The 27,183-nt window shown below is 41.3% G+C and overlaps 1 protein-coding gene and 1 long non-coding RNA gene across 2 annotated transcripts; both read right to left on the reverse strand.

The window, feature by feature from the left end:
- Positions 1-3,750: 3,750 nt before the first annotated feature.
- Positions 3,751-26,641, reverse strand: LOC114662185 (zinc finger protein 239-like). Its single transcript, XM_051934514.1, has 3 exons — positions 26,510-26,641; positions 9,295-12,846; positions 3,751-3,977 (listed from the first exon to the last, which is right to left on the reverse strand). Exon 2 carries the CDS (start codon positions 12,819-12,821, stop codon positions 11,952-11,954), a length of 870 nt encoding a protein of 289 aa, XP_051790474.1. The 5' UTR covers positions 12,822-12,846; positions 26,510-26,641; the 3' UTR covers positions 3,751-3,977; positions 9,295-11,951.
- LOC127529777 (uncharacterized) lies at positions 17,793-18,825 on the reverse strand. Its single transcript, XR_007936391.1, has 2 exons — positions 18,025-18,825; positions 17,793-17,854 (listed from the first exon to the last, which is right to left on the reverse strand). It is a non-coding gene; the product is annotated as an uncharacterized LOC127529777 (long non-coding RNA).
- Positions 26,642-27,183: the final 542 nt, after the last annotated feature.

The raw sequence follows: 27,183 nt of genomic DNA on the forward strand, positions 1-27,183 counted from the left end.
TCCCAGGAGTGGCTGGCCGACCAAAATTACCCCAAGAGCGCAGAGACGACTCATCCGAGAGGTCACAAAAGACCCCAGGACAACGTCTAAAGAACTGCAGGCCTCACTTGCCTCAATTAAGGTCAGTGTTCACGACTCCACCATAAGAAAGAGACTGGGCAAAAACGGCCTGCATGGCAGATTTCCAAGACGCAAACCACTGTTAAGCAAAGAGAACATTAGGGCTCGTCTCAATTTTGCTAAGAAACATCTCAATGATTGCCAAGACTTTTGGGAAAATACCTTGTGGACTGATGAGTCAAAAGTTGAACTTTTTGGAAGGCAAATGTCCCGTTACATCTGGCGTAAAAGGAACACAGCATTTCAGAAAAAGAACATCATACCAACAGTAAAATATGGTGGTGGTAGTGTGATGGTCTGGGGTTGTTTTGCTGCTTCAGGACCTGGAAGGCTTGCTGTGATAGATGGAACCATGAATTCTACTGTCTACCAAAAAATCCTGAAGGAGAATGTCCGGCCATCTGTTCGTCAACTCAAGCTGAAGCGATCTTGGGTGCTGCAACAGGACAATGACCCAAAACACACCAGCAAATCCACCTCTGAATGGCTGAAGAAAAACAAAATGAAGACTTTGGAGTGGCCTAGTCAAAGTCCTGACCTGAATCCAATTGAGATGCTATGGCATGACCTTAAAAAGGCGGTTCATGCTAGAAAACCCTCAAATAAAGCTGAATTACAACAATTTTGCAAAGATGAGTGGGCCAAAATTCCTCCAGAGCGCTGTAAAAGACTCATTGCAAGTTATCGCAAACGCTTGATTGCAGTTATTGCTGCTAAGGGTGGCCCAACCAGTTATTAGGTTCAGGGGGCAATTACTTTTTCACACAGGGCCATGTAGGTTTGGATTTTTTTTTCTCCCTAAATAATAAAAACCACCATTTACAAACTGCATTTTGTGTTTACTTGTGTTATATTTGACTAATGGTTAAATGTGTTTGATGATCAGAAACATTTTGTGTGACAAACATGCAAAAGAATAAGAAATCAGGAAGGGGGCAAATAGTTTTTCACACCACTGTATATCAGGTTTGTGGTGCTTATACTTATTACTTACTATTCCACTCGTGCCCGTTTCATCTTACGTTGTCGAAACGGGCTCTTTGTCTAGTAATTAATGAGTCACAACTTACCCACAGTTTGTTTTTTTCCACATGTTGGTTGTGCACGTTTCCTTTGAGAGATACAATAGGTTTGTGTCTTTTTAAATTCACACTTTTCAAATCCGTTTCTTTTTCTAATGTATCTATGGGAATGGCAAAAAATAACTAATACGGTGGAACCTCGGTTCACGAACGTCTCGGTACACGTACAAATCGGTTTACGACCAAAAAGTTTGCCAAACTTTTGCCTCGGTTCACGACCACACACTCGGTATACGAACAAGCCAGGTTCCCTTTCGGTTTGTACATGTTCAGTCTCTCCCTGTGCATTTCTTGTGCAGCGAGCAAGAGAGAGAGCGAGCGCGAGAGAGAGCGAGCGCGCGACACACACACGCACACACACACACAGGCAGCGCGAGAGAGAGCCGTGCACACACACAGGCAGCGAGAGAGAGAGAGCCACGCACATACACAGGCAGCGCCAGAGAGAGACAGACGCGCGCACACACACAGCAGTGCGAGAGAGAGGCGCGCAGACACACAGGAGCGCGCTAGAGAGACACATACACACACAGACACTCGAGGCTCGCAAAAGAGAGAAAGAGAGAGAGCGCGAGCGAGCGAGACAGGGAGGGACGCATAAGGTAGAGAAGGCTTGTTTTTGTTTTCAATTCTGTTTTCAGTGATCGGTTCATAGCCTGTATTGTTGCAATGTTACTTTACTTGGTGGTTTATTAAATTACGGATTTTTCAAATGTTCATTTTTTCCCCTGTGCTTAAAACTCATTTTAAAAAAAGTGTTTTTAGCGAGCGGTTCCTAGCACTATAGCGCAAACTATTGCAGTGTTAGTTTTCTCTGTTGTTCAAGGTTTTCTCAGTGTTATTCAATGTTTTTACATTTAGTTTACTGTTACACTGTGCATTCTATGGTATATAATTAACTATATTTGTGCTTAAAAATTAAAAAAACATATATATTTACGTACAGTTCGTACGGTCTGGAACGGATTAATTGTATTTACATACAATCCTATGGGGGAAATTGCTTCAGTTTACTACCAAATCTAAAGTCAAATGAGAACAGTAGTATGGTAGTATAATGTTCTGCATTAGCTTAGGTAAAGACCACCTGCCCCTTTAAACACCAAACATCTCTGCTATAGAAATTAGCTGAAGAATCTTAGAATTAGCCAGGAAGAATCACACAAACGTCAATACTAGAAGATGAAAATGCACGGTCATCAAATCCAAAATCAAAACCCTAAATTGAAGTTAAATGTCAAAGCCAAAGTTCTTTTACCAGGAATCTACAAAGAAAATCACACACCAAGTGTGAAGAAAATATCCACAATTGTGGACAACCTGGGAATGAGTGGCACAGACTTTTATACAGTTAACCTTATGACATCATATGTCATGACCTCTAGTCACCCCATGGTGGCAATCATCCTAGGAACAACCCACTGTGGCCTGTACAGGTGACCTGACCAAAACAGGTGTCCAAAAATGTAAAAAAAAAAAAAAAAGTCTTTAATAACAAAACAAATATTGATACTAGTACAACAAAAGACCAGAAATAATAAACACCTCTTTCACCCTGGACCTAACTAAACAGCAGTGGCCCCTGGCTGCTCTGTTACATTTTTCCTGATCTTCTCCCTCTGACTTGATGAGCTCTTGGCACTTGCTGCCTCCAATCTCTAAGCTCCATGGGTGAGGAAGTAGGGTACTTTTATATGGTGGCCCAACAACCTCCGGGGGGCCCAGCTGACACCATCAATCTCTGTTGAACATCCCCTAGCATCCTTACAGAGGTGTAAAAAACATTGCATCCCTAGTGGTCTGGGGAACTTCAAACCCTGCAAAAGGGCTTATATTATGAGCTACAGATTCTTTAATGTGATGATAGCGTCCCCCTAAGGTCAATAAGAGTTCTGCTACCCAGATTAACTTCACAATTCCTCCCATTTGGCTTTGAGCCATAGTGTGGAGCGACCAAGGCCGTGAGGCTGGGACATGGATTCAGATACTTGCTGGGATAATTAAATTAATGCCACACCAATAGCTGTATCAAGGCCTTGGCCAATTTGGGAACCTTCTGTTCTTTAAGCAAATCCCACCATTGAACATTAATATTAAGTTCAGTGCTAGCAAAATGTTCCCCGACAGAACATTTAAAGCATTTATGTAGACCATGTTGACCCTTATTATTTCTTTTTAAAGCATACATGGAACTTCTCAGGTCCATCCCTTTGTTCTTTTATGGTCTTCACTCTAACCTCAGGCCTTTCCATGCTACAGTCCATCCTTCTTCCTTCATTTATTACCTTAAGGTAAGGTTCACTCTTCTCATTAGGGCTTTCTTTTACTATAGGTGAGATCTTTGATTTAATGAGGAAGGTATACACTTGCCCAAGAAAAAAAGTCTTTCAGAGTTCAGGTTCACAAAGATCCTATAAAAAGGTTTCAGGAAGATGCAATTTACTTTTAACCATTTTAAAACTTATTCTAAACTAATATTGCTAATAAACATCCAAAGATTGTGTAAAAGAACCAGCAAAACGAAATGAGAAGATGAAATGAAGAAAAATTTATAAATAAAAAACAATTTATTACAGTATACACTTAATGTTACTTTTCAGAATTGTTTATTTTGGCTTGTGATTCCTTCATTTTCTTTGCACACTATGAGGTAATTAGATTGGCTCTAATTTACTCAACTTATAATTTAATAAATTGTATTCATTTATGCCATTATATTTTCTATAGTTGACTGAGCTCTTACTCCTGTGGCCTGTTTCATTTCTTAAATGTATTCTACATAAAACAAAAGAAAAACATGAGTAACGGAAAGCTACCATATTAAATATTCCAGATTTTTCCAATTCCAAATGTGCAGATAGTGGTGAAGATGACATTCAACTGATTTAAAATGAAATTATTGTAAATACCAATAATTAGTACTGTTAATTAATACATGCATACAGTTGTGACCAAATACTAATTTTCACAAAGTTTGCTGTTTCAGTTTTTATGATGGCAATTTACATATTCAGTACTCCAGAATGTTATGAAGAGTGATCAGATGAATTGCAATTAATTGCAAGGTTCCCTTTTACCATGAAAATTAAATTAATCCCAAAAAAACTATTTCCACTGCTGTTGTGAATATAGCTTCAGGGCTCCCAAAAAAGTCAGCAGTCGCCAGGACCGTCTCCTAAAGTTGATTCAGCTGCAGGATCAGGGCACCACCAGTGCAGAGCTTGCTTAGGAATGGCAGCAGGCAGGGGTGAGTGCATCTGCACGCCCAATGAGGCGAACACTTTTACTGGATGGCCTGGTGTCAAGAAGGGCAGCAAAGAAGCCACTTCTCTACAAGAAAAACATCTGGGACAGACTGAATTTCTGCAAAAGGTACAGGGATTGGGCTGCTGAAGATTGGGGTAGAGTCATCTCTGATGAATCCCTTTTCCGATTGTTTGGGGAATCAAGAAAACAGATTGTCTGGAGAAGAAAAAGTGAGCGCTACCATCAGTCCTGTGTCATGCCAAAAGTGAAGCATCCTGCGACCATTCGTGTGTGGGGTTGTTTCTCAGCCAAGGGAGTGGGCTCACTCACAACTTTGCCTATGAACACAGCCATGAATAAAGAATGGTACTAAAACATCCCCCAAGAGCAACTTCTCCCAACCATCCAAGAACAGTTTGGTGACAAACAATGCCTTTTCCAGCATGTTGGAGCACTGTGTCATAAGACAAAGTGGCTAAGGGCTAAGTGGCTCAGGGAACAAAACATTGAAATTCTGGGTCCATAGCCAGGAAACTCCCCAGACCTTAATCCCATTGAGAACTTGTGGTAAATTCTCAAGAGTCAGGTAGACAAACAAAACCCCACAAATTCTGACAAACTCCAAGCATTGATTATGCAAGAATGGGGTGCCATCAGTCAGGATTTGGACCAGAAGTTGACAGCATGCCAGGGCGAATGGCAAAGGTCTTGAAAAAGAAGGGACAACACTACAAATATTGACTCTTTGCATAAACGTAATGTAATTGTCAATAAAACCCTTTGAAACTTATGAAATCTTCACATGGGCTCACCACTTATGGGAGGGGCCAAGAAGGTCAAGTGCAGTGTGAGTTGGATGGTGGCCGAAGTCAGGGACCTTGGCGGTCCGATCCTCGGCTACAGAAGCTGGCTCTTGGGACGTGGAATGTCACCTCTCTGAAGGGGAAGGAGTCTGAGCTAGTGTGCAAGGTCTAGAGGTTCCGGCTAGATATAGTCAGGCTCACCTCGACACACAGCTTGGACTCTGGAACCAATCTCCTTGAGAGGGGCTGGACTCTGTACCACTCTGGAGTTGCCTCCAGTGAGAGGCACCAAGCGGGTGTGCGCATACTTATTGCCCCCCGACTTGGAGTCTGTTCATTTGGGTTTACCCCAGTGGAGGAGAGGGTAGCCTCACTCCGCCTTCAGGTGGGGGGACGGGTCCTAACTGTTGTTTGTGCATATGTGCCGAACAGCAGTCTGGAGTACCCACCCTTTTTGGAGTCCCTGGAGGGGGTGTTAGAGGGCATACCTTCTGGAGACTCCCTCGTTCTGCTGGGAGACTTCAATGCTGACATGGGCAATGACAGTGAGACCTGGAAGGGCGTGATTGGGAAGAATGGCCCCCCGATCTGAACCCGATTTGTGTTTTGTTATTAGACTTCTGTGCTCGTCACGGATTGTCCATAACAAACACCATGTTCAAGCATAGGGGTGTTCATATGTGCACTTGGCACCAGGACACCCTAGGCCTCAGTTCGATGATCGACTTTGTGGTCGTGTCATCGGACTTGCGGCCACATGTCTTGACCACTCAGGTGAAGAGAGGGGCAGAGCTGTCAACTGATCACCACCTGGTGGTGAGTAGGCTTCGATGGTGGGGGAGGATGCCGGTCACGCCTGGTAGGCCTAAACGTATTGCGAGGGTCTGCTGGGAACGTCTGGCAGAGTCCCCTGTCAGAAGTAGCTTCAACTCCAACCGCCAGCAGAACTTCGACCACGTCCCGAGGGAGGTGGGGGACATTGAGTCTGAATGGGCCACGTTCTGTGCCTCTATCGTTGAGGCGGCTGACCAGAGCTGTGGCCGTAAGGTGGTTGGTGCCTGTCGTGGCGGCAATCCCCGAACCCGCTGGTGGACACCGGCGGTGAGGGATGCCATCAAGCTGAAGAAGGAGTCCTACAGGACCCTTTTGTCCTGTGGGACTCTGGAGGCAGCTAATAGGTACTGGTAGGCCAAGCAAAATGTGGCTTCTGTGGTTGCTGAGGCAAAAACTTGGGCGTGGGAGGAGTTTGGGGAAACCATGGAGAACGACTTTCATACGGCTTCAAGGAGATTCTGGTCTACCATCTGGCGTCTCAGGAGGGGGAAGCAGTGCAGTGTCAACACTGTATATGGTGGGGATGGTGCGCTACTGACCTTGACTCGGGATATTGTGGGTCGGTGGGGGGAGTACTCTGAAGACCTCCTCAATCCCATTAACATGCCTTCCAATGAGGAAGCAGAGCCTGGGAACTCGGAGGAGGGCTCCCCCATCTCTGGGACTGAGGTCACCGAGGTGGTCAAAAAACTCCTTGATGGCAGGGCCCCGGGGGTGGATGAGATACGCCCGGAGTTCCTCAAGGCTCTGGATGTTGTAGGACTGTCTTGGTTGGCACGCCTCTGCAACATCGCATGGACATCAGGGACAGTGCCTCTGGATTGGCAGACCAGGGTGGTGGTCCCCCTCTTTAAGAAGGGGGACCGGAGGGTGTGTTCCAACTACAGAGGGATCACACTCCTCAGCCTCCCTGGAAAAGTCTATTCGGGGGTCTTAAAGAGGAGGGTCCGTCAGATAGTCGAACCTCGGATTCAGGAGGAACAGTGTGGTTTCGTCCTGGTCGTGGAATAGTGGACCAGCTCTACACCCTTAGCAGGGTCCTGGAGGGTGCCTGGGAGTTTGCCCAACCAGTCTACATGTGTTTGGTGGACTTGGAAAAGGCATTCAACCGTGTCCCTCATGGAATCCTGTGGGGAGTAGATAGATAGATAGATAGATAGACTCCGAGAGTATGGGGTATCGGACCCCCGATAAGGGCTGTTTGGTCCCTGTACAACTGGTGTCATAGCTTGGTCCGCATTGCCGGCAGTAAGTCAAACCCGTTTCCAGTGAGAGTTGGACAAAGCCAGGGCTGCCCTTTGTCACCGATTTTGTTCATAACTTTTATGGACAGAATTTCTAGGTGCAGCCAGGGCGTTGAGGTGGTTTGGTGGGCTCAGGATTGGGTCACTGCTTTTTGCAGATGATGTTGTCCTGTTTGCTTCATCAGGCCGTGATCTTCAGCTCTCTCTGGATCGGTTCGCAGCTGTGTGTGAAGCGGCTGGGATGGGAATCAGCACCTCCAAATCCGAGCCCATGGTCCTCAGCCGGAAAAGGGTGGAGTGCCCTCTCAGGGTTGGGAGCAAGATCCTGCCCCAAGTGGAGGAGTTCAAGTATCTCGGGGTCTTGTTCATGAGTGAGGGAAGAATGGAGTGCGAGATCGACAGGCGGATCAGTGCAGCGTCCGCAGTGATGAGGGCTCTGTACCGGTCTATCGTGGTGAAAAAGGAGCTGAGCCATAAGACAAAGCTCTCAATTTATCAGTCGATCTATGCTCCTAACCTCACCTATGGTCATGAGTTATGGGTAGTGACCAAAAGAACGAGATCGTGAATACAAGCGGCTGAAATGAGTTTCCTCCGCAGGGTGTCTGGGCTTTCCCTTAAAGATAGGGTGAGAAGCTCAGTCATCTGGGAGGGGCTCAGAGTAGAGCCACTGCTCCTCCGCATCAAGAGGAGTCAGATGAGGTTGCTTGGGCATCTGATCAGGATGCCTCCTGGACGCCTCCCTGGTGAAGTGTTCCGGACATGTCTAACCGGGAGGAGGCCCCGGGGAAGACCCAGGATACGCTGGAGGGACTATGTCTCCCGGCTGGCCTGGGAATGCCTCGGGATTCTCCCGGAAGTGCTAGAAGAAGTGGCCGGAGAGAGGGAAGTCTGGGCATCTCTGCTCAAGCTGCTGCCCCCGCGACCCGATCTCGGATAAGCGGAAGAGGATGGATGAACTTATGAAATGCTTGTAATTATATTTCAATATACCATAGAAACCATCTGACAAAAAGATCTAAAAACACTGAAGCAGCAAACTTTGTGAAAACCAATTATTTATGTCATCCTTTTTTAATCTGAACTCTAAGCAATTTGATCACGTTTGATTGGAGAAGGTCCTTCAAAGCTGTCGGTGGCCATTTGCTAGCCACTATGACTGGCACCTTTGATCAGCCTCCGTGATCTAGGGTCTTAGTGGTACCACAGCTTAACTGGCAGTCATACAAAGGATAACTAAGTCATTTTCAATTGTTTTCATAAAATATTCCTTTCCACCATTTTGACATGCAATTCATGTCAAAGTCCCCTCCTCCAATTTAAATCACTATAGTTCAGCACTGTTGGACAATTTGTAGGAGTTTGAATGCAACTGGAATAATCTGCCTAACTGTAAAAGCGTGGAGCACACAAAAGTGTTGGCTCTCATTTTGTTATTCTCAGCTCCTTAGTCTTCTGTGTTTCCATGACTTATTCAAATACCAATTTTAGACCAGTGCTGTACAGTAACAAAGTAGACAGATTTCTTCCTTAGCGTACCCGAGTATGTTTTGAGAAATTCATCACATTTTCAAACACAAATGGCTAATTTTACTTGGATATATTTATCAAGATGCACTTGTTAGTACAGTATTAAACATGAATACAAATGAGCTACACAAATTTCCACAGTTTTACTAAGCCAGTTGTAATGCAGATTTATTCCACACTTTAGGAAATTCTACGTATACAAACTATCTTGGGTGATTTTCAAATGTGCACTGCTGGCGCTAACACACATTTATCTATGCAGTCATTCCAAGCACACCTTGCTGCACCCTGCCGGGTGGGGGTGGGGTCAGATATTGCTAGCACGTAATCCCAGACACAAGTTATTTCCACAAGCAGCATGCCAAATGGACAGGGGCTGACCCCGCAGGTTACAGGACGGTTCACCTGCGCATTCATGTGCTGTGGTTCACTCACCTTATCACCTTGTGCGTTGCACACATTTCTTCCCACATTATTCTGTGCATCATGGCTCCAAAAGTGATCATGAACTGGCTGGAAAGGCCCAAGCAAAACCAAAATGTCATCAATTGAATATAAAACAAGAAACAATGTCTAAGTAAAGCAATTTGTTAAACTTATTATTTAAGGGAGAGTAATGCTTATTAGGAATTGTTTTGATGTCTGCTATTAACAGACACATTCTGTCAATTTCCTGTAGGTGGGTGTTATTGGAACAAAAATGGGAGTAATTTTTATGGCTAAGGAAAGCTTAAAAATGTTTTTCATTTACATTAATTGTAATTAGGGGTTTATGTGACAGACAAATATTCACTATGCAAAGGGATTTTCACTTCACAAAGTCTGAAGTCTGTACAGCTCTATTAGATCATTTAGAATGTTGAATGTCCCAGAATTAAGTTGCAGTTACTTAGCTCAGATTATTTGTAGTATGTGTCACACAAAAGAGAAAGGTATCCTTTCTCCTTTGTTTTTTTTTTTTTTTTAATTTTTACTCAAGTATAGCAGTCAGGTACTTTATACAACACAAAACTACACATCAGAGTCTGAAAATTAGGCAGAAATTGTTAACCATTGGTAGAATAAATTTACACATGACAATAATAACCCTCTAAACCTATAAAAGAAGTCTATTGAAAGAAAAAGAGATCTCCAAACTTGGTTAATGCTGAGGAGAGTCTGTAAGAGGTATAAAAGATCAACATAAAAGTTCAATGTACTTAAAAGACTGAGCAGAAAAAGACTGAAGGATCCAGAAAAAATCTTACAAAAGTAGAGCCCTAGTTGAATCATCCTATATCTTGTTATACCTGAGCAAATTTTGGATTACCATTATATGGGTGTCAAGCACTTTTACAATCATACATTTCAGGTTTTTATTTGAAAATAACTATCACCTAAGTATCTCAATAAAATGTTCTCACGTTGAAGTTGTGGCATAGTTCTTCCATATATTTATTCATTCTGAAAACTCTCAGAAGCCTATTTTGTTAAAATCAGGCTTAAGGCCGGTGCCAACCTAAATTGGATTGCACAGCAAACTCTCTTACAATGTACGATTTAATTTTGCAAGTCAACCTAATGCACAGATCTATGGGACCGGAGAGCGAAAGCAGAATATTTGAAGACAACCCATACAGATAAGACAAGAAAGTACAGGGTTGCGTAGGGAAAGTGGAATTTTTGGAAGTAGGTGTTGGCGACCTTGGGGCGTTTGGGACCAATGCAACCTCGTTTAGAACCCCTTGCCATTGGTAATAATGGAGCAGTGGAGTGGTGCGCAACGTGCATTCGCTGTGAAATCCTTTTATAAGAATGGTGACAGTGTGACTGCTGCGTAATGAGAATTTTGGCATCATTACCATTCCACGGACTCTGAGATCCCCAGATCTCAGTGTGTGTGACTTTTTTTCTGTGGGGACATCTTAAAAGCCAAGTGTGTTGCACACATCCTGCAACCATTGCTGAAGTAAAACGGAGGATTGAAGAGGAAATCGCTGGCACTCCTCTTGACGTGTTACATCGACCAATGCAGAATTTCCACAACAGGATGTCAGAATGTGTACACAGAAATGGACAACACCTTCAAGATGTTTTCTTCAAAACATAAAATGAATATTGATTACAATCATTAGTTGCATATCCTGTACAATACATTTCATCATTAAATGCATTTTGTAATGTGTTTATTTGCACATTGAATGTCAATTGAACATTTCCCATTTCCCTGCATTACCCTGTACAACTTCTGCACAGAAATGGGCCAAGCTTGGATTCTAACCCATCATTGTGTGAAGCAGCTGTGCTACTATGCCATTTATTGCAACAAAACCAAAAAAAAAAAGACACCTTTCTTCCTTTACAGACCATAATATAACAAAATGTTCAAAATATTCAGTGAAGTACAGAAATTACACCTATACAACTTGGTCTGCTTACATTTGACTTTCATCACAAGCTCATCCATAGATTCCCTCATAGGTATCCACTTAATACGAGTTTTGGTTTATAAGTTCTAATAAACAAACTCCATAGATATAATCTATTAAAAAGAGATACACATTGCAAAACGTAAAAAGAAAAAAAAAAAAACCTAAAACTAGAATTTTATCCTGCTTTTTTATTATTAAACTGACTAGGAGTCTTTCAAATCTCCACATAATTATTTAATATTAACAGAAATGCTGTCCTTTCTAAAGTTTAAGTGATAAGACAGGTGAAAAAAATGTAAACCTAGTTGTTCCAGTTCTTGTGTCATCACTGCAATTTACCAAAACAAGGATGATCCTTTCAGCTTAATGCTGATACTATGCTAATAATGATGTCGTTGTAGCCCGATTTCTCTTATCAATGGATGTGGCATAAGGAAAGAATAAGCCTCTGTTTTCACCAACTTCCACAGCAAAGGCTCCTGAAGCAGACCACTGCACACCTGTAATTTTCTCATGCAATACTGATGGTCAGGAAAAATTCCAAAAAGGCACACTTTACCTTGTCACGGTTAAGCTGAGAAATGTCATAAAATAATGCAATGCCATTCAAATCTTACAACCCGAGGTCAGAAGTTTGATGTTCTTGATGAAAAACTTTCAACACTTCAAAAATATTCATACTTATAACTGTGAGGATTTACACTTATGACTTTTCAGATTCTTTAAGTAACTGAAGTTCTTGCCACATTTTGCACAGTGATATGGCTTCTCTCCTGTGTGATTACGCATGTGACCTTTCAGACTGTCAGACTGTTTGAATCTCTTCCCACACTCTGCACAATGGTAGGGTTTCTCGCCTGTATGGATCCTCTGGTGCTTCTTAAGCGTTCCTAACCGACTAAAACTCTTCTCACATTCAGTACATTTATATGGCTTCTCGCCAGTATGGATTCGCAGGTGGTTTCGAAGTCCATCTGAATGCCTGAAGGTTTTCCTGCATTCATTACACTGGTAGGGTTTCTCCCCAGTATGAATTCGCTGGTGCTCTTTGAGGTTCCCAAGGCCACTGAACCTTTTTCCACATTCTGAACAGTGATACGGCTTTTCTCCAGTATGAAAACGTTGATGAGTTTTAAAACTATTTAAATGTTTAAAACTTTTTTCACATGTAGTACAATGATATGGTTTTTCTCCTGTGTGAATTCTCTGGTGGTTCTTGAGGCTGTCTAATCGACTGAAGCTCTTCCCGCATTCTGGGCAACACAAGTATGGGATATTTCCCATATGGACTTGTTGATGTTTCTTAAGAAATGCTAAACGACTGAAACTCTTTCCACATTCCTTACAATCATACAGTTTCTCTCCTACATTAACTCTCTGTTTATTGTACCCAGATTCAAGTTCAGAAACATCTTCTTTAATAATAACTGAGCCCAATTCATTAACATCATTGGCAAAAGTAGCACAATCAAATTCAGGGGGCTCCTCTTTAATCTGGACAATGTCCAATTCACTCAAGTCCTCTTTCACGTAGAGAGACTCCATGGTCATGACTGCTTGTGTCTTGAACTTTATTCTGTAAAATAGAAGACAAACTGCTGAAAGTGATGGTTTTGTATTTAAAAATCTATTTTAACTACTGTATTATAAAATGTTTGTTTTTCTCGAGTGCTTGCAATGAGAGCTACCATTTAGCCATTCATTCAAATGTCTGCTGAAAAGCAAAACCTAAGACACACACTTACTCCTTCTTCTTAAGTCAAACGGTTTCTGCATAGTGCTCAACTAATGATTTAAAATAAAGCATTGGTCTACAAAAGCAAAATAAAAAAATAAAAAATAACATCCATTTACAAAGTTTTTTTGTTACGGAGAGTTACACCAAATTTACTCTTTTGCCAGTCGCAAATTTAACCTGTATGTCTTTGGGATGTGAGAAAAACTGTAAAACATAAAGAAGAAAAAAGATTATAAAAGCAAAAAAATTAAAATGAAATACAAAATTAAAAATAAAACATTCATCAACACAATAAAGATCTAACCACTAGTTGACATGTGGTATTGTAACAACAAGCAAGCAAACACACAGTACTTCATCTCTGATTTACTTAATCTGGCACACATTTTCCATTTATGTAAAATATCTGAAATTGTCAAAATAATTGATCCATCCAATGAAAGTCATAAGGCAAAAATATGTGGACTGGCAGCAATTAACAATGATACAAATACTAGACCAGGAATGCAGCTCAAGTCAAAAAGGCAAATTAACAAACATCACATAAAAATGACATTGCTTTCTCATAGCCCAGCATGAGAGGTAAAAGAAACAGGATACAAAAAATATTTTAATTCAATAAAAACGCCATTCCACTCATCAAATTTTAAATGCACTTCATGAACAGCTATCAAGCTTTAAAAAAAGAAATAAACTTACTAGTGGATCCACTAAGTCTTTCTTTCTCACACTTTTACACAGTACATTATAAGTGATTCATTAAATACTGAAATTTGGATGAAACTTCCCAAAACCACCAATTAAGACCAGAGATACAAAAGGTAAGCACTTTATATTTTTGAAATGGTGAAATTTGCAGGTAGCAAGGGTGTGTCTACATCTCTCATACATTTGGGGAAAATCTAAGCAGTCTCACAGATGCAGATGGATAAACGTTCAAGTTAAATTCTACCAACCTTGATTAAGTGACTAGAATCCACACATGGCTAACAGTAGATGAAAAGGCTGAAAAAGGACTGTTGCCCCTGTTAAATATGCTATTATCTTATGAATAGTACTCAAATACTAAATTTGGAGAATATCTGTAATACTAATAAAAAGCTTAAACAAGTACCTCCAGGTGTAATACAACTTCCAAAGCATACAGAAGATTTTTTTCAATTTTGAGTCATAAACAAGAAAATGTTTTATTTTTGTCAATTTTTAATAGACATTAGCCTATATAAACTTTCCACAAACACCCATTGGTTTAAGGCAAGACTATGTTTCAGTCACAAATATTGCACCAAAGAATAATTTAATAGAAAATTAAAGAACACGAGCATTATTAATTTTGCACATTCTGACCATGTCTACATAGGTTTCCTGTTACATTTCAAAAATGTGTATGGGATGTGTTTTGTCTTGGTAGAGTAATATATATTGCTCTACTTTCCCCTTTCGTATTATTAAGATGTAGCCTCTGTCAGAATGCCTCAAATCCCACAGACTTACCACTATTTATAAGGTACAAGTAAGCCCGCAATTCGCTAGCGAATCGGAAATCCAAGAATGGCAATCAGTTTCTGTTCCGTCCGATATTTGGATGGATGACATATCATGGAGGGTGGGTGCGTCTGGGGAAATGTCATTCAATTAAATAAGCATATCTGTACTAAAGCGGTCTCGTTTTGTGGAGACGTGATTCTGTTGCCTTTGCTGACACCAACTGCTGGCAGAGTGGAGCACAGCACATTTAGTTTACAGGTTGTGGTGTTCGTGTGCCAGCCACTGAGTCGGGGAAGCCACTGGGTTTGAGTCTGTGAACGTTATGTAATCTATATTACTGGCACAGTGGATTAGAGCAAGTGTAGTGAACAGGTTGTGTTGTTTGGGAACCACCTACCGACTCTGGGAAGCCACTGCGTTGACTCTGGGGCGTGCGCCACGGCGCAATATGCGCCTCAGTCGGAAGCCGCTGCGTGATGAAATATCATGGAGGGTATATGCGGTGGTGTGGGCGGTCGCGTTCGGGCGGCTGTACAACCTGGCGTGCACGCTTTACCTCAGGTTCAGTTCACAGGTCGTAGGCATGGTAAAGTTTCCATTTAATTCAATAACCCTATTTGAATTAAAGCGGTTTCTTTGTGTGGACACCTTCGTTCATTGTTTGTATCCATACGGGCTCGTTTACAGGTCGTAGCCATACGGGGTCGTGTTTGCATCACTAATCGTTGAGCTCCCTCCATTTGGATACGTGCCTCCTTTGCCTGTGCTGTGTCAAAAGCGCGTTGTGGGTGCGCTCGTTCATTGTGTTTATTAGAGCAAGTCTAGTTTACAGGTGGTGTTGTTTGGGCGCCACCTACTGACTCTGGGAAGCCGCCGCATTTTGGGAAGCCGCGGTGTTTGACTCTGGGGCAGTCGCCACAGCGCAGTACGTTGTGTTATTTGGGCGCCACCTACTGACTCTGGGAAGCCACCACGTTTTGGAAAGCCGCTGCGTTTGACTCTGGGGCGGGTGCCAAGGCCGCAGTACGCATGCGCCTCGGTGCGTCCGCCGTGCATAAATTAACTGTGGTTTAGTAATATAGATTATAGTACATAACTTATCCCCCACCTTCCCTCCTACATCTATAACCTCAGGCAATTTGGTGTAGTAAAAGACAAGCAGAAGTTACAACTTAATGTATCATTGATAACATTCATAAATAATAACAATATGCAAAGTATATTTGAATATTGGCAACCATACAACCTGATTAAATGGTGATGTGTAGTTTCAGGTGGCACACAGACTTGTTAGTTACTTAAAAATGTCTCTAGTTAAAGCATCATTCAGCTTTCTTCAGAACAGGCTGCATTGCCTGCCTCAATATGGCTGCCAAGTTGTGCTCTCCATTGTGTTGTCTTCTTCAGTTCATGGTGTGATGGTTTTCATCAGTTTGGTAAGAGATATGCTTCTTCATGATCAGAGGTTAGTAAGAGAGACAGAATGTGGTTGAACAAGCAGATTTATAGATTCTCTGTCCAACCCCTACAGCCAATAGGACATCATGGTACTGTAGAGTCTCGTTTATCTGACATAAACGTGCCGGCAAAACGTCAGATAAGCGAAAATGACGGATAATGGGAGGTGTTAAGAAAAAGCCTATTAAACGTCAAACTATGTTATAATTTTACACATTACGAGCCCAATACAGTGGAACCTCAGTTCACGAACATCTTTGAACACGTACAAATCGGGTTATGACCAAAAAGTTTGCCAAACTTTTGCCTCTGTGCACGACCACACACTCGGTACCGGAACAAGCCAGTTTCCCTTTCGGTTTGTGCGCACCGATGATTTCCGCACGTGTTCAGTCTCTCCCTGTGCAGCGTTAGAGAGTGAGAGAGAGAGATACACAGACAGACATGTGCACACGCAAGAGAGAGAGACACACGCACACGCGCGAGAGAAAGAGAGACACAAGCACACGCGAGAGAGAGAAAGAGAGACACACACACGTGAGAGAGAGAGAGAGAGAGAGGCACAGGCACACACACACACATGAGAGAGACGCACGCACGCACACACACGCGAAAGACAGACCGATGGACGGACTCACGCACGCACACACGCGCGCGCGTGAGAGACACGCTCGCCAGAGAGGGCCAGCCACATAATCCACTGTAATCATGTTATACAACAAAACAACAGAAAAATTTAACTGAAAAAAAGAACTTAGCAACAAAAAATAGACTACGCTCACGCTTGCAACTTGCAGTTCTTGTTGCCGATTGATGCGTTTTTTTTTTTGGTTTTTTTTGCGGTGGGACGTCAGATAATACAGAATGTTGGATAAGCGAGACTCTACTGTACTTAAAAGCTTCTGATAGAAGCCAATTCCAAACAGCCATGCTTCAAAACAATGGGGCAAAGACAATCATAACACCTGCCATCTCCCAAAACCATATGTTAAGGTGCAGTTTGGCTTCCTTGCGGGGGATGAAAGACTTTAGCAGGGAAACACTCGCCAGTTGTCTTCTTCAGTTCACGGTGTGATGGTCTTCATCAGTTTGATAAGAGATATGCTTCTTCATGATCAGAGGTTAGTAAGAGAGAGAGAGAGAGAGAATGTGGTTGAACAAGCAGATTTATAGATTCTCTGACTAACCCCTACAGCCAATAGGACATCATGGTACTTAAAAGCTTCTGATAGAAGCCAATTCCAAACAGCCATGCTTCAAAACAATGGGACAAAGACAATCTTAACACCTGCCATCCCCCAAAACCATATGTTAAGGTGCAGTTTGGCTTCCGTGCAGGGGTTGAAAGACTTTAGCAGGGAAACACTCGCCAAACTGGCTTAATTTCCCCCACATTTCCCTCCACATCCCCCCCCCCCCCCCCCCCCCCCATCTCTGTCATAAAATTCAAAGAGACCCATTCCTAAAGGGGGGTAAACATGAATACTAATCACTAATGTAACACTAAATTACATTGCTTTGCCTAAATTACAAATAAAGAAATACAAAATATTTATCAAGTTATATGCAAAATCTTACATCAAAACAGGATGGGTTTGGTAAATGGAAAGATGAATTAAGCAGAAATCATAAGAGATCACTAGAAAATTACAGATAAAAAACATTCAGCCCACTATCATTTGTTAATCTACATAAAATTTGCAGTCAAGAAAGGTACCAAAAATTCTACTTTGTAATGCCTTGGTACAACTGCAGAAAATATTTAACTCTTTTATTATCTCCTCATGGCTCATATCCCACTGTCTGGAAATAATTCTCATAGTTTGTCTCTGGACTACTTATTTTTTTTTTTATAAATAGGGTGACCAAAGCTGCACAGAATATTCTAGATGAGGCCTCACTACTTTCTTATATAGACAGACAGACAGACACTTTATTAATCCCAAGGGGAAATTCACTAAGGAATGATCAATAAATAAAAATAGAAAAATAAAAGTAGAAAAGTACACATACGCATACAGTCATACACGGAGCTGCCGAAAAGGCTGCCACTCTCGGTGGCGCCGGAACAAACTGTGATATGTGTCTCAAGAACAACCTTCCTAGAATAGCACTCTATGCACCTAGTTATGTAATCCAACCTCCGACCGTATAAGCCTTCTTAATTTGATTTGCACAATGTCTGGTTGTTGATAGTGAGGAGTGTATGACAGCTCAAACATTCTTTACATATACTGTACTGTCATGTTTCACACACACACTGCACTCAAATATAATAATGTCAAATATCTTTATTTACTGCAAGAATCCAAAAATGTTGCTTTTATCAACAAAGTGTTGTACAGTGCTTTGTGCAACTGTCTCAAAGCTACAGACTCCTAAGTCGGAACCCTAGCCCAGGTTCTCACTCTGTGGTACTCGCATTTTCTTTTGGCCCTCTCTAGTTACTCTAGTTTCTATTCCTTAATCCGCAGATGTACCTAACACTGACTAAATGGCCAAGAAATTCAGTTTATACTACTCTAATACATAACACTTTTAAAGCTGCCTGACCCAAATAAGGGATATGAGACTGTGAGAACTATCCCAGCAGGACAAGGCACAAGGAAGTTGAATGTCACTCTAAAACAAAACAAATAAAAAATGGCAAACACTCCTGTAACTAAAACAAGCTGATGAAGGAAATATAATATTCAGAAATTAGAACAATTTTGACGAGAACAGGTCATTCAGCCCAAAAAGCTTGCCAATTCTATTGTTAATTTAAAGATGTGTTACCATTAGTTAGAATCAGCAAGAGAAATTAAGAAAAAAGAACATGTTCTGTTTGAGATCAACATCATGTAACTAATTCAAATGTTTCAGTCTTTGTGTTTTTACTAGTCTTTGAAAATATTTTTTTCCTGCAACTAAAGCAGAATATGCTAAATTAGTTAGAATCAGCAAGAGAAATTAAGAAAAAAGAACATGTTCTGTTTGAGATCAACATCATGTAACTAATTCAAATGTTTCAGTCTTTGTGTTTTTACTAGTCTTTGAAAATATTTTTTTCCTGCAACTAAAGCAGAATATGCTAAATTTTTCAGAACAGAGAGAGCACTTAACCTGGTCATTTTTCACTTTAATCAACACTTTGACTCAGAGTTTTTAAACCTTACTGTTAACAAAGCACTGAGGTTCCTTTTTGATATCTTATGTTACAACAAAATAATGATTAAAATTTTATTTTCAAACACTTAATGATTTTGTTTACCTTCTAGATGTGTCAAATGCTCAAAAGAATATTTTTGTGACAAAACATAGAATAAGGAATACAATGATATACCAAATACATTTGTCATTCTATATCAATACAGCAGCACACTGTGCTTCACAGCATGCATAAGACAAGATAAATGTCGCAGGGAAGGCATTTCTGCATTTGGCAGCATCAATGTTAAATACAGCAACAGGAAGGAAGACTCATGATTTATCTGAATGCACAGTATTGTGATGGTGCTATAGCTGTGTACAATCAAGTTATCTTGTGTTGCCACCTTTAACTGTTTAGTACTTCACTTAAAGGGAATAAAGTGTTCAATTTAGGAGGATCAACATTAAAATATCTCAAAACACAAATATCCTTCTACACCTGAAACGTAATGTTATGAAGCTTTACCCTGACTTCCATTTCCAGAACTCAGCTGTAGACACAACAGAAATGCAGGAATTAATAAGCATGGGACAGGAGTCCATACAGGTCCATCATTAGGATGTGACAGATACCCTGAATAAAAAAAAAAAACCTGCAGAGACACAGTGAGTACATTCACAGACAGATCAGGAAATTGATCACAGTTCGATCTCCTGCGCTGTGAAGCAAGAGCAGCTAACCATTGTGCTGGACCAAATATAATGTTACCATCACCTCTAGCCACTCAAATTGAGTATACTATGCCCTTTTGCATGAACACGACACTTTCTGAAATTACATTCATCAAAAGAGTTCTAAAGAGTTTAAAGGTATATTTTTCTTTCTAGATGTAATACATTATAAAAGCCACATCCAAGACATAATGGCACAGTGATGCACAGATTTGCACAACTGCTTCACAACTAATGGAGACTTGGTTCTAAATCCATGGCAGTTATGGTGTATGTACAGTGGGTACGGAAAGTATTCAGACCCCCTTCAATTTTTCACTCTGTTATATTGCAGCCATTTGCTAAAATCATTTAAATTAATTTTTTTCCTCATTAATGTACACACAGCACCCCATATTGACAGACAAAAAAAAGAATTTTTGAAATTGTTGCAGATTTATTAAAAAAGAAAAACTGAAATATCACATGGTCCTAAGTATTCAGACCCTTTGCTGTGACACTCATATATTTAACTCAGGTGCTTTCCATTTCCTCTGATCATCCTTGAGATCACCTTCATTTGAGTCCAGCTGTGTTTGATTATACTGATTGGACTTGATTAGGAAAGCCACACACCTGTCTATATAAGACCTTACAGCTCACAATGCATGTCAGAGCAAATGAGAATCATGAGGTCAAAGGAACTGCCCGAAGAGCTCAGAGACAGAATTGTGGCAAGGCACAGATCTGGCCAAGGTTACAAAAAAATTTCTGCTGCACTTAAGGTTCCCAAGAGCACAGTGGCCTCCATAATCCTTAAATGGGTGACGTTTGGGACGACCAGAACCCTTCCTAGAGCTGGCCGTCCGGCCAAGCTGAGCTACCGGGGGAGAAGAACCTTGGTGAGAGAGGTAAAGAAGAACCCAAAGATCACTTTGGCTGAGCTCCAGAGATGCAGTCAGGAGATGGGAGAAAGTTGTAGAAAGTCAACCATCACTGCAGCCCTCCACCAGTCAAGGCTTTATGGCAGAGTGGCCTGTTGGAAGCCTCTCCTCAGTGCAAGACACATGACAGCCTGCATGGAGTTTGCTAAAAGACACCTGAAGGACTCTGAGATGGTGAGAAATAAGATTCTCTGGTCTGATGAGACCAAGATAGAACTTTTTGGCCTTAATTCTAAGCAGTATGTGTGGAGACAACCAGGCACTGCTCATCACTTGTCCAATACAGTCCCCACAGTGAAGCATGGCGGTGGCAGCATCATGCTGTGGGGGTGTTTTTCAGCTACAGGGACAGGACGACTGGTTGCAATCGAGGGAAAGATGAATGCGGCCAAGTACAGGGATATCCTGGACAAAAACCTTCTCCAGAGTGCTAAGGACCTCAGACTGGGCCGAAGGTTTACCTTCCAACAAGACAATGACCCTAAGCACACACCTAAAATAACGAAGGAGTGGCTTCACAACAACTCTGTGACTGTTCTTGAATGGCCCAGCCAGAGCCCTGACTTAAACCCAATTGAGCCTCTCTGGAGAGACCTAAAAATGGCTGTCCACCAACGTTTACCATCCAACCTGACAGAACTGGAGAGGATCTGCAAGGAGGAATGACAGAGGATCCCCAAATCCAGGTGTGAAAAACTTGTTGCATCTTTCCCAAGAAGACTCATGGCTGTATTAGCTCAAAAGGGTGCTTCTACTAAATACTGAGCAAAGGGTCTGAATACTTAGGACCATGTGATATTTCAGTTTTTCTTTTTTAATAAATCTGCAACAATTTCAAAAAATCTTTTTTTTTCTGTCAATATGGGGTGCTGTGTGTACATTAATGAGGAAAAAAATTAATTTAAATGATTTTAGCAAATGGCTGCAATATAACAAAGTGAAAAATTGAAGGGGGTCTGAATGCTTTCCGTACCCACTGTAGGTTTTGCTAATTCATACCAAAGATATGAATTATTACTTCAGAAGTAATAACAAGATAAATTGTTATATGATTCCAAACCGGATCCCTGTGGTTATGCAAGTAGTGTGCCTGACAATGAACTGACACTTTCTGGGTTTGGTGCCTGCCTATCACCACTTCCGCCAAGATATACTCTGGATTAGATAGAGAGTGTTTGAAAAATTAAAAAATGAATAAAGAATTTTTATAAAATGATAAAATGAAAGCTCTATAGCTGTAGCATTGATGTCAATGGAGTGAGTACCTTCTGTACCTGGGAATTAGGGTTGAATAAAACAAGTGTAGATGAAGATCCTGGCCAATGATCTCAGAAGTCCAAGGCTCGCATAATGGGAGCAGTATGCCAGCTAAGGTGCACAAATGAAACAGCAGAAAAAGCTCAAAAGCATCGTTTTCGAATGCTCAAGGAATGAGGGAACTCTGTCAGTCATAAAGCACCAGTAAGACGCCAAAGAACTTGCTAAGCTCATCCACAAGTCACCACTTGGCAAAGGTGGATCTCACAAGAAACCATAACACCACCTGCATATATATCAGATAATTAAAAACTCAATGAATTTGCCTCTAATTGCACTTTACTTTTGATTATAATTTCTTAAAGGATATTTTAGTGGTATAAGCATATTAGGGCAGCAGCCATATTAGAGCTACAGCCTCAAGGCTCTAGGAGCTTAGGTTCAAAAATCAGACATAGCTATCATCAATAGACATTTCCAAGCTTTCCCTTTGGGTTTTCATCCCAAAGATGCATTTGTTAGGCCAGTGGTTTTCACCCTGGGCAGTAGGGTTGCCAGACTGTGGCAGTCCTGGTGAAGCTGACATTTACAAAAAGATTAAATCCAATTTTGAAGACAGTCTTATAGTCCTATAGTTTTAATATAAATATCCAAGTAACTTGAAATGTTACTCAACTGTTGCATAAAATAATCCTATATTAATGTGGTTATAAATTAGAGAGGCTGTTCCCAACCTGTGCAGTACACAGGCAGCTGTCAGGTGGTAAACAAAAAAATGGGTGGGGACATTGGGATGGGTGTTAAAAGGGACAACTGATACACAGGGGATTAAACTGAAGCCACTAGGCTCAATTTTATTTAAATTGCACCTCTCTGTCTTAAGGTGGTCCTGCTATGAGACTTCACTCCTGTCTCTCCTACACTTGATCTCCTCTTTCATTTCCACTGCCTTGAAAAAAATCAGTCTCCCACTACTCACATGGGATCTGAAGTAACAACTCCCTTTCACTTCCTACCTACTTGAAGCAATCCATACCAAGATCGAGACTAACCAGGAATCATGCACCGGGACTGATGGATAACTGTGCAAGAAGGCATCTCAGTCAAATGCTCTCTTTCTAACCCACTTCACCCTCAACGAGCAGTCTGCACAGTGTGACTTTCTCATTCTCCATCTCTTGTTCTCAGGTCTGGTGTGAAATTGGAAGAACAATGAGGAAGAATATACAATGAGGAACAAAGACGAATGTTAGCCATTATTACTAATAAAATGCACATATCTAACATTTTATTTAGTGTTACTAACAGTAAACAACATCAGAAAGCTATTTTTTGGAAAGGGTTGTCAATATTCAGTTACCTTCATGCTTTCTTAAAAAATAAACCCACGAATAGGATGAGGGCAGAAGCAGAACTGTGCTTAAATTAACAAATAACAATAATGACCCTATAAAAAACAAAGACAATTGGCTCGATGAAGGAAAGAAAGCTCAGCCTTAGCATTGACTTTTTTTATCTATTTCATTATCTGAATTCATATACAGTGCATCCGGAAAGTATTCACAGCGCATCACTTTTTCCACATTTTGTTATGTTACAGCCTTATTCCAAAATGGATTAAATTCATTTTTTTCCTCAGAATTCTACACACAACACCCCATAATGACAACATGAAAAAAGTTTGAGATTTTTGCAAATTTATTAAAAATAAAAAAATTGAGAAAGCACATCTACATAAGTATTCACAGCCTTTGCCATGAAGCTCAAAATTGAGCTCAGGTGCATCCTGTTTCCCCTGATCATCCTTGAGATGTTTCTGCAGCTTAATTGGAGTCCACCTGTGGTAAATTCAGTTGATTGGACATGGTTTGGAAAGGCACACACCTGTCTATATAAGGTCCCACAGTTGACAGTTCATGTCAGAGCACAAACCAAGCATGAAGTCAAAGGAATTGTCTGTAGACCTCCGAGACAGGATTGTCTCGAGGCACAAATCTGGGGAAGGTTACAGAAAAATTTCTGCTGCTTTGAAGGTCCCAATGAGCACAGTGGCCTCCATCATCTGTAAGTGGAAGAAGTTTGAAACCACCAGGACTTTTCCTAGAGCTGGCCAGCCATCTAAACTGAGCGATCAGGGCAGAAGGGCCTTAGTCAGGGAGGTGACCAGGAACCCGATGGTCACTCTGTCAGAGCTCTAGAGGTCCTCTGTGGAGAGAGGAGAACCTTCCAGAAGGACAACCATCTCTGCAGCAATCCACCAATCAGGCCTGTATGGTATAGTGGCTAGATGGAAGCCACTCCTTAGTAAAAGGCACATGGCAGCTCGCCTGGAGTTTGCCAAAAGGCACCTGAAGGACTCTCAGACCATGAGAAAGAAAATTCTCTGGTCTGATGAGACAAAGATTGAGCTCTTTGGTGTGAATGACAGGTGTCACGTTTGGAGGAAACCAGGCACCGCTCATCATCAGGCCAATACCATCCCTACAGTGAAGCATAGTGGTGGCAGCATCATGCTGTGGGGATGTTTTTCAGCGGCAGGGACTGGGAGACTAGTCAGGATAAAGGGAAAGATGACTGCAGCAATGTAGAGACATCCTGGATGAAAACCTGCTTCAGAGCGCTCTTGACCTCAGACTGGGGCGACGGTTCATCTTTCAGCAGGACAACAACCCTAAGCACACAGCCAAGATATCAAAGGAGTGGCTTCAGGACAACTCTGTGAATGTCCTTGAGTGGCCCAGCCAGAGCCCAGACTTGAATCCGATTGAACATCTCTGGAGAGATCTTAAAATGGCTGTGCACCGACGCTTCCCATCCAACCTGATGGAGCTTGAGAGGTGCTGCAAAGAGGAATGGGCGAAACTGGCCAAGGATAGGTGTGCCAAGCTTGTGGCATCATATTCAAAAAGACTTGAGGCTGTAATTGCTGCCAAAGGTGCATCGACAAAGTATTGAGCAAAGGCTGTGAATACTTATGTACATGTGATTTCTCAGTTTTTTTATTTTTAATAAATTTGCAAAAACCTCAAGTAAACTTTTTTCACGTTGTCATTATGGGGTGTTGTGTGTAGAATTCTGAGGAAAAAATGAATTGAATCCATTTTGAAATAAGGCTGTAAGATAACAAAATGTGGAAAAAGTGATGCGCTGTGAATACTTTCCGGATGCACTGTATTTAAGGTGAGTCATTTCACTGCAGCTACAAGTGAAGCAGGCTGACGTGTAGTAACTCTTAGGGAGGTAGAACAATTGTTCTGCTTCACATATATAGTGTGTGTATTATGTACCTCATCGTTTTCTGTGTGAAGTTTGCACTTTCTGCCAGATTTATTGTATTGTTCTCTCTAACACATAATACAAAGCAATAAATATAATTTGAAATGGCGATTTCAATGGGACTGTGCATGGATGTGTGAATGTCGGTTGTTTCTTTAAATGGCTGACGTCCGTTTCTTTCCTGTCTCACAATACAGTGAAGGGAGGGAAAATCATGAGATGCGGTGCAATTCTCTTTTAAAATGGCCGAATTTTGCAAACTGTTTACTTTTTATTCCTTTCTAAAGGAACATACACTGTTTTACAACACTTGTGCCGTCTCAAGACGTGGATTAATATCCGTTAACATTCCTGCTTTGAAAAATAGACATACTTGGTAAATGTAAGCCTCTTTTTTCATGCTTGGACATTTCAACCCTATTATAAACTACAAGAGCAGACAATATATTTTTTAGAATGTATAAAAAACGCTTCACTTTAATGAATATATTCCACGACTGTGAAGAAATAAAGAGATAAAAATACCAAATGTAATCCTTTAAAGTGGTTTGGGGACCCCTGCGTTAGACTATTTCATTCTAAACAGGTGGGAGTATGCGTGAGAGACTTCCAGACAAACAAATTCAGAAAATTAATGGATGATTGTTAAAGCTTATTCAACTGGTGAAAACTTCTGAATTAATTAGATGCACAAGTGTCTAAAACAATCACTATATCAATATAACGAAGAAATATAAGTATAACATATCTTAGTGTGATTTTCCAAAATGGCTTTGCATTGCTAGGCAAAGCATAAAACACCAAACACGTCGACATTAATAAAAATCATGGGACGATAATTAAAAATGGTTTTAGCTTATTGGATTATTAGAAATGAACGTTGTTGCAGAGTATTATTACTTACAGCCGTAACAGAACAAAATAGGTACCACGGTTGCTGTTTCCAATGAACCTGTCTACGTGTCGGAAATTACGCCTTATACCTGTTGCAGGTCAATTACTTTTAAAATACATGTAATACAAATAGGAACAAAGAAGAAACGTTGCTAATGTGTCTGGGTATATCATGGGCTCTAACAGTGTCTCTGATATGCACTCTCATTTCATTTGAATATACTAACGAGATCAGTGAAGATCAATAATGCAACTAATGTGAATCACCACATTCAGTCCTCCTATCTGTATATTTCACAATCTCTTCACTCGAGCATATAATATACAACAACACCACTCACCTCAGCACAACTACACTGTTTCCGCGACTGCCGCTGATTAGCACAGGGACTTCCGGCCACTCCGTCTCCTGCAGACAAGAAACCGACTTGAGCACATTGGTTCCGTTACCGAGAGGCAACCTGAGTACCCTTATTACTACTACTACTCTACTACTGTTATCATTAGACCTGAAGAGCAGATTTCTCAGCTCTTAACTACATCGTTCTTTACATCCGTCGTTTTTAAATCTGTTTACACCATACAAATACTACTTACTTGACGGTATTGGAAGGGTTATTGCGTGAAATATCATCAGGCAGAAACCTTCAGTAAGAATCACAAATCTTTGTCAGATCGTTCAGAAATTATTTGACACGATCTTATAAATCTTATTTTAATAAGCATGTAGACCTTTGCTGTACTGCTTTCTTCTAACAATTTGCAAGTGCATAGAAGTGTTGGAGTGTTTAGGATATTTTAGATAGATAGATAGATAGATAGATAGATAGATAGATAGATAGGGGTGGCGCAGTGGTAGCGCTGCTGCCTCGCAGTTAGGAAACCCGGGTTCGCTTCCCGGGTCCACCCTGCGTGGAGTTTGCATTTTCTCCCCGTGTCTGCGTGGGTTTCCTCCGGGCGCTCCGGTTTCCTCCCACAGTCCAAAGACATGCAGGTTAGGTGGATTGGCGATTCT

The sequence above is a fragment of the Erpetoichthys calabaricus genome, chromosome 12 (assembly GCF_900747795.2).
Source record: "Erpetoichthys calabaricus chromosome 12, fErpCal1.3, whole genome shotgun sequence".
Classification (NCBI taxonomy): domain Eukaryota; kingdom Metazoa; phylum Chordata; class Cladistia; order Polypteriformes; family Polypteridae; genus Erpetoichthys; species Erpetoichthys calabaricus.

What these genes read in the sequence shown, in the direction of transcription:
- LOC114662185 (XM_051934514.1), bottom strand. Translation starts at nt 12,821, where the DNA reads ATGACCATGGAGTCTCTCTACGTGAAAGAGGACTTGAGTGAATTGGAC.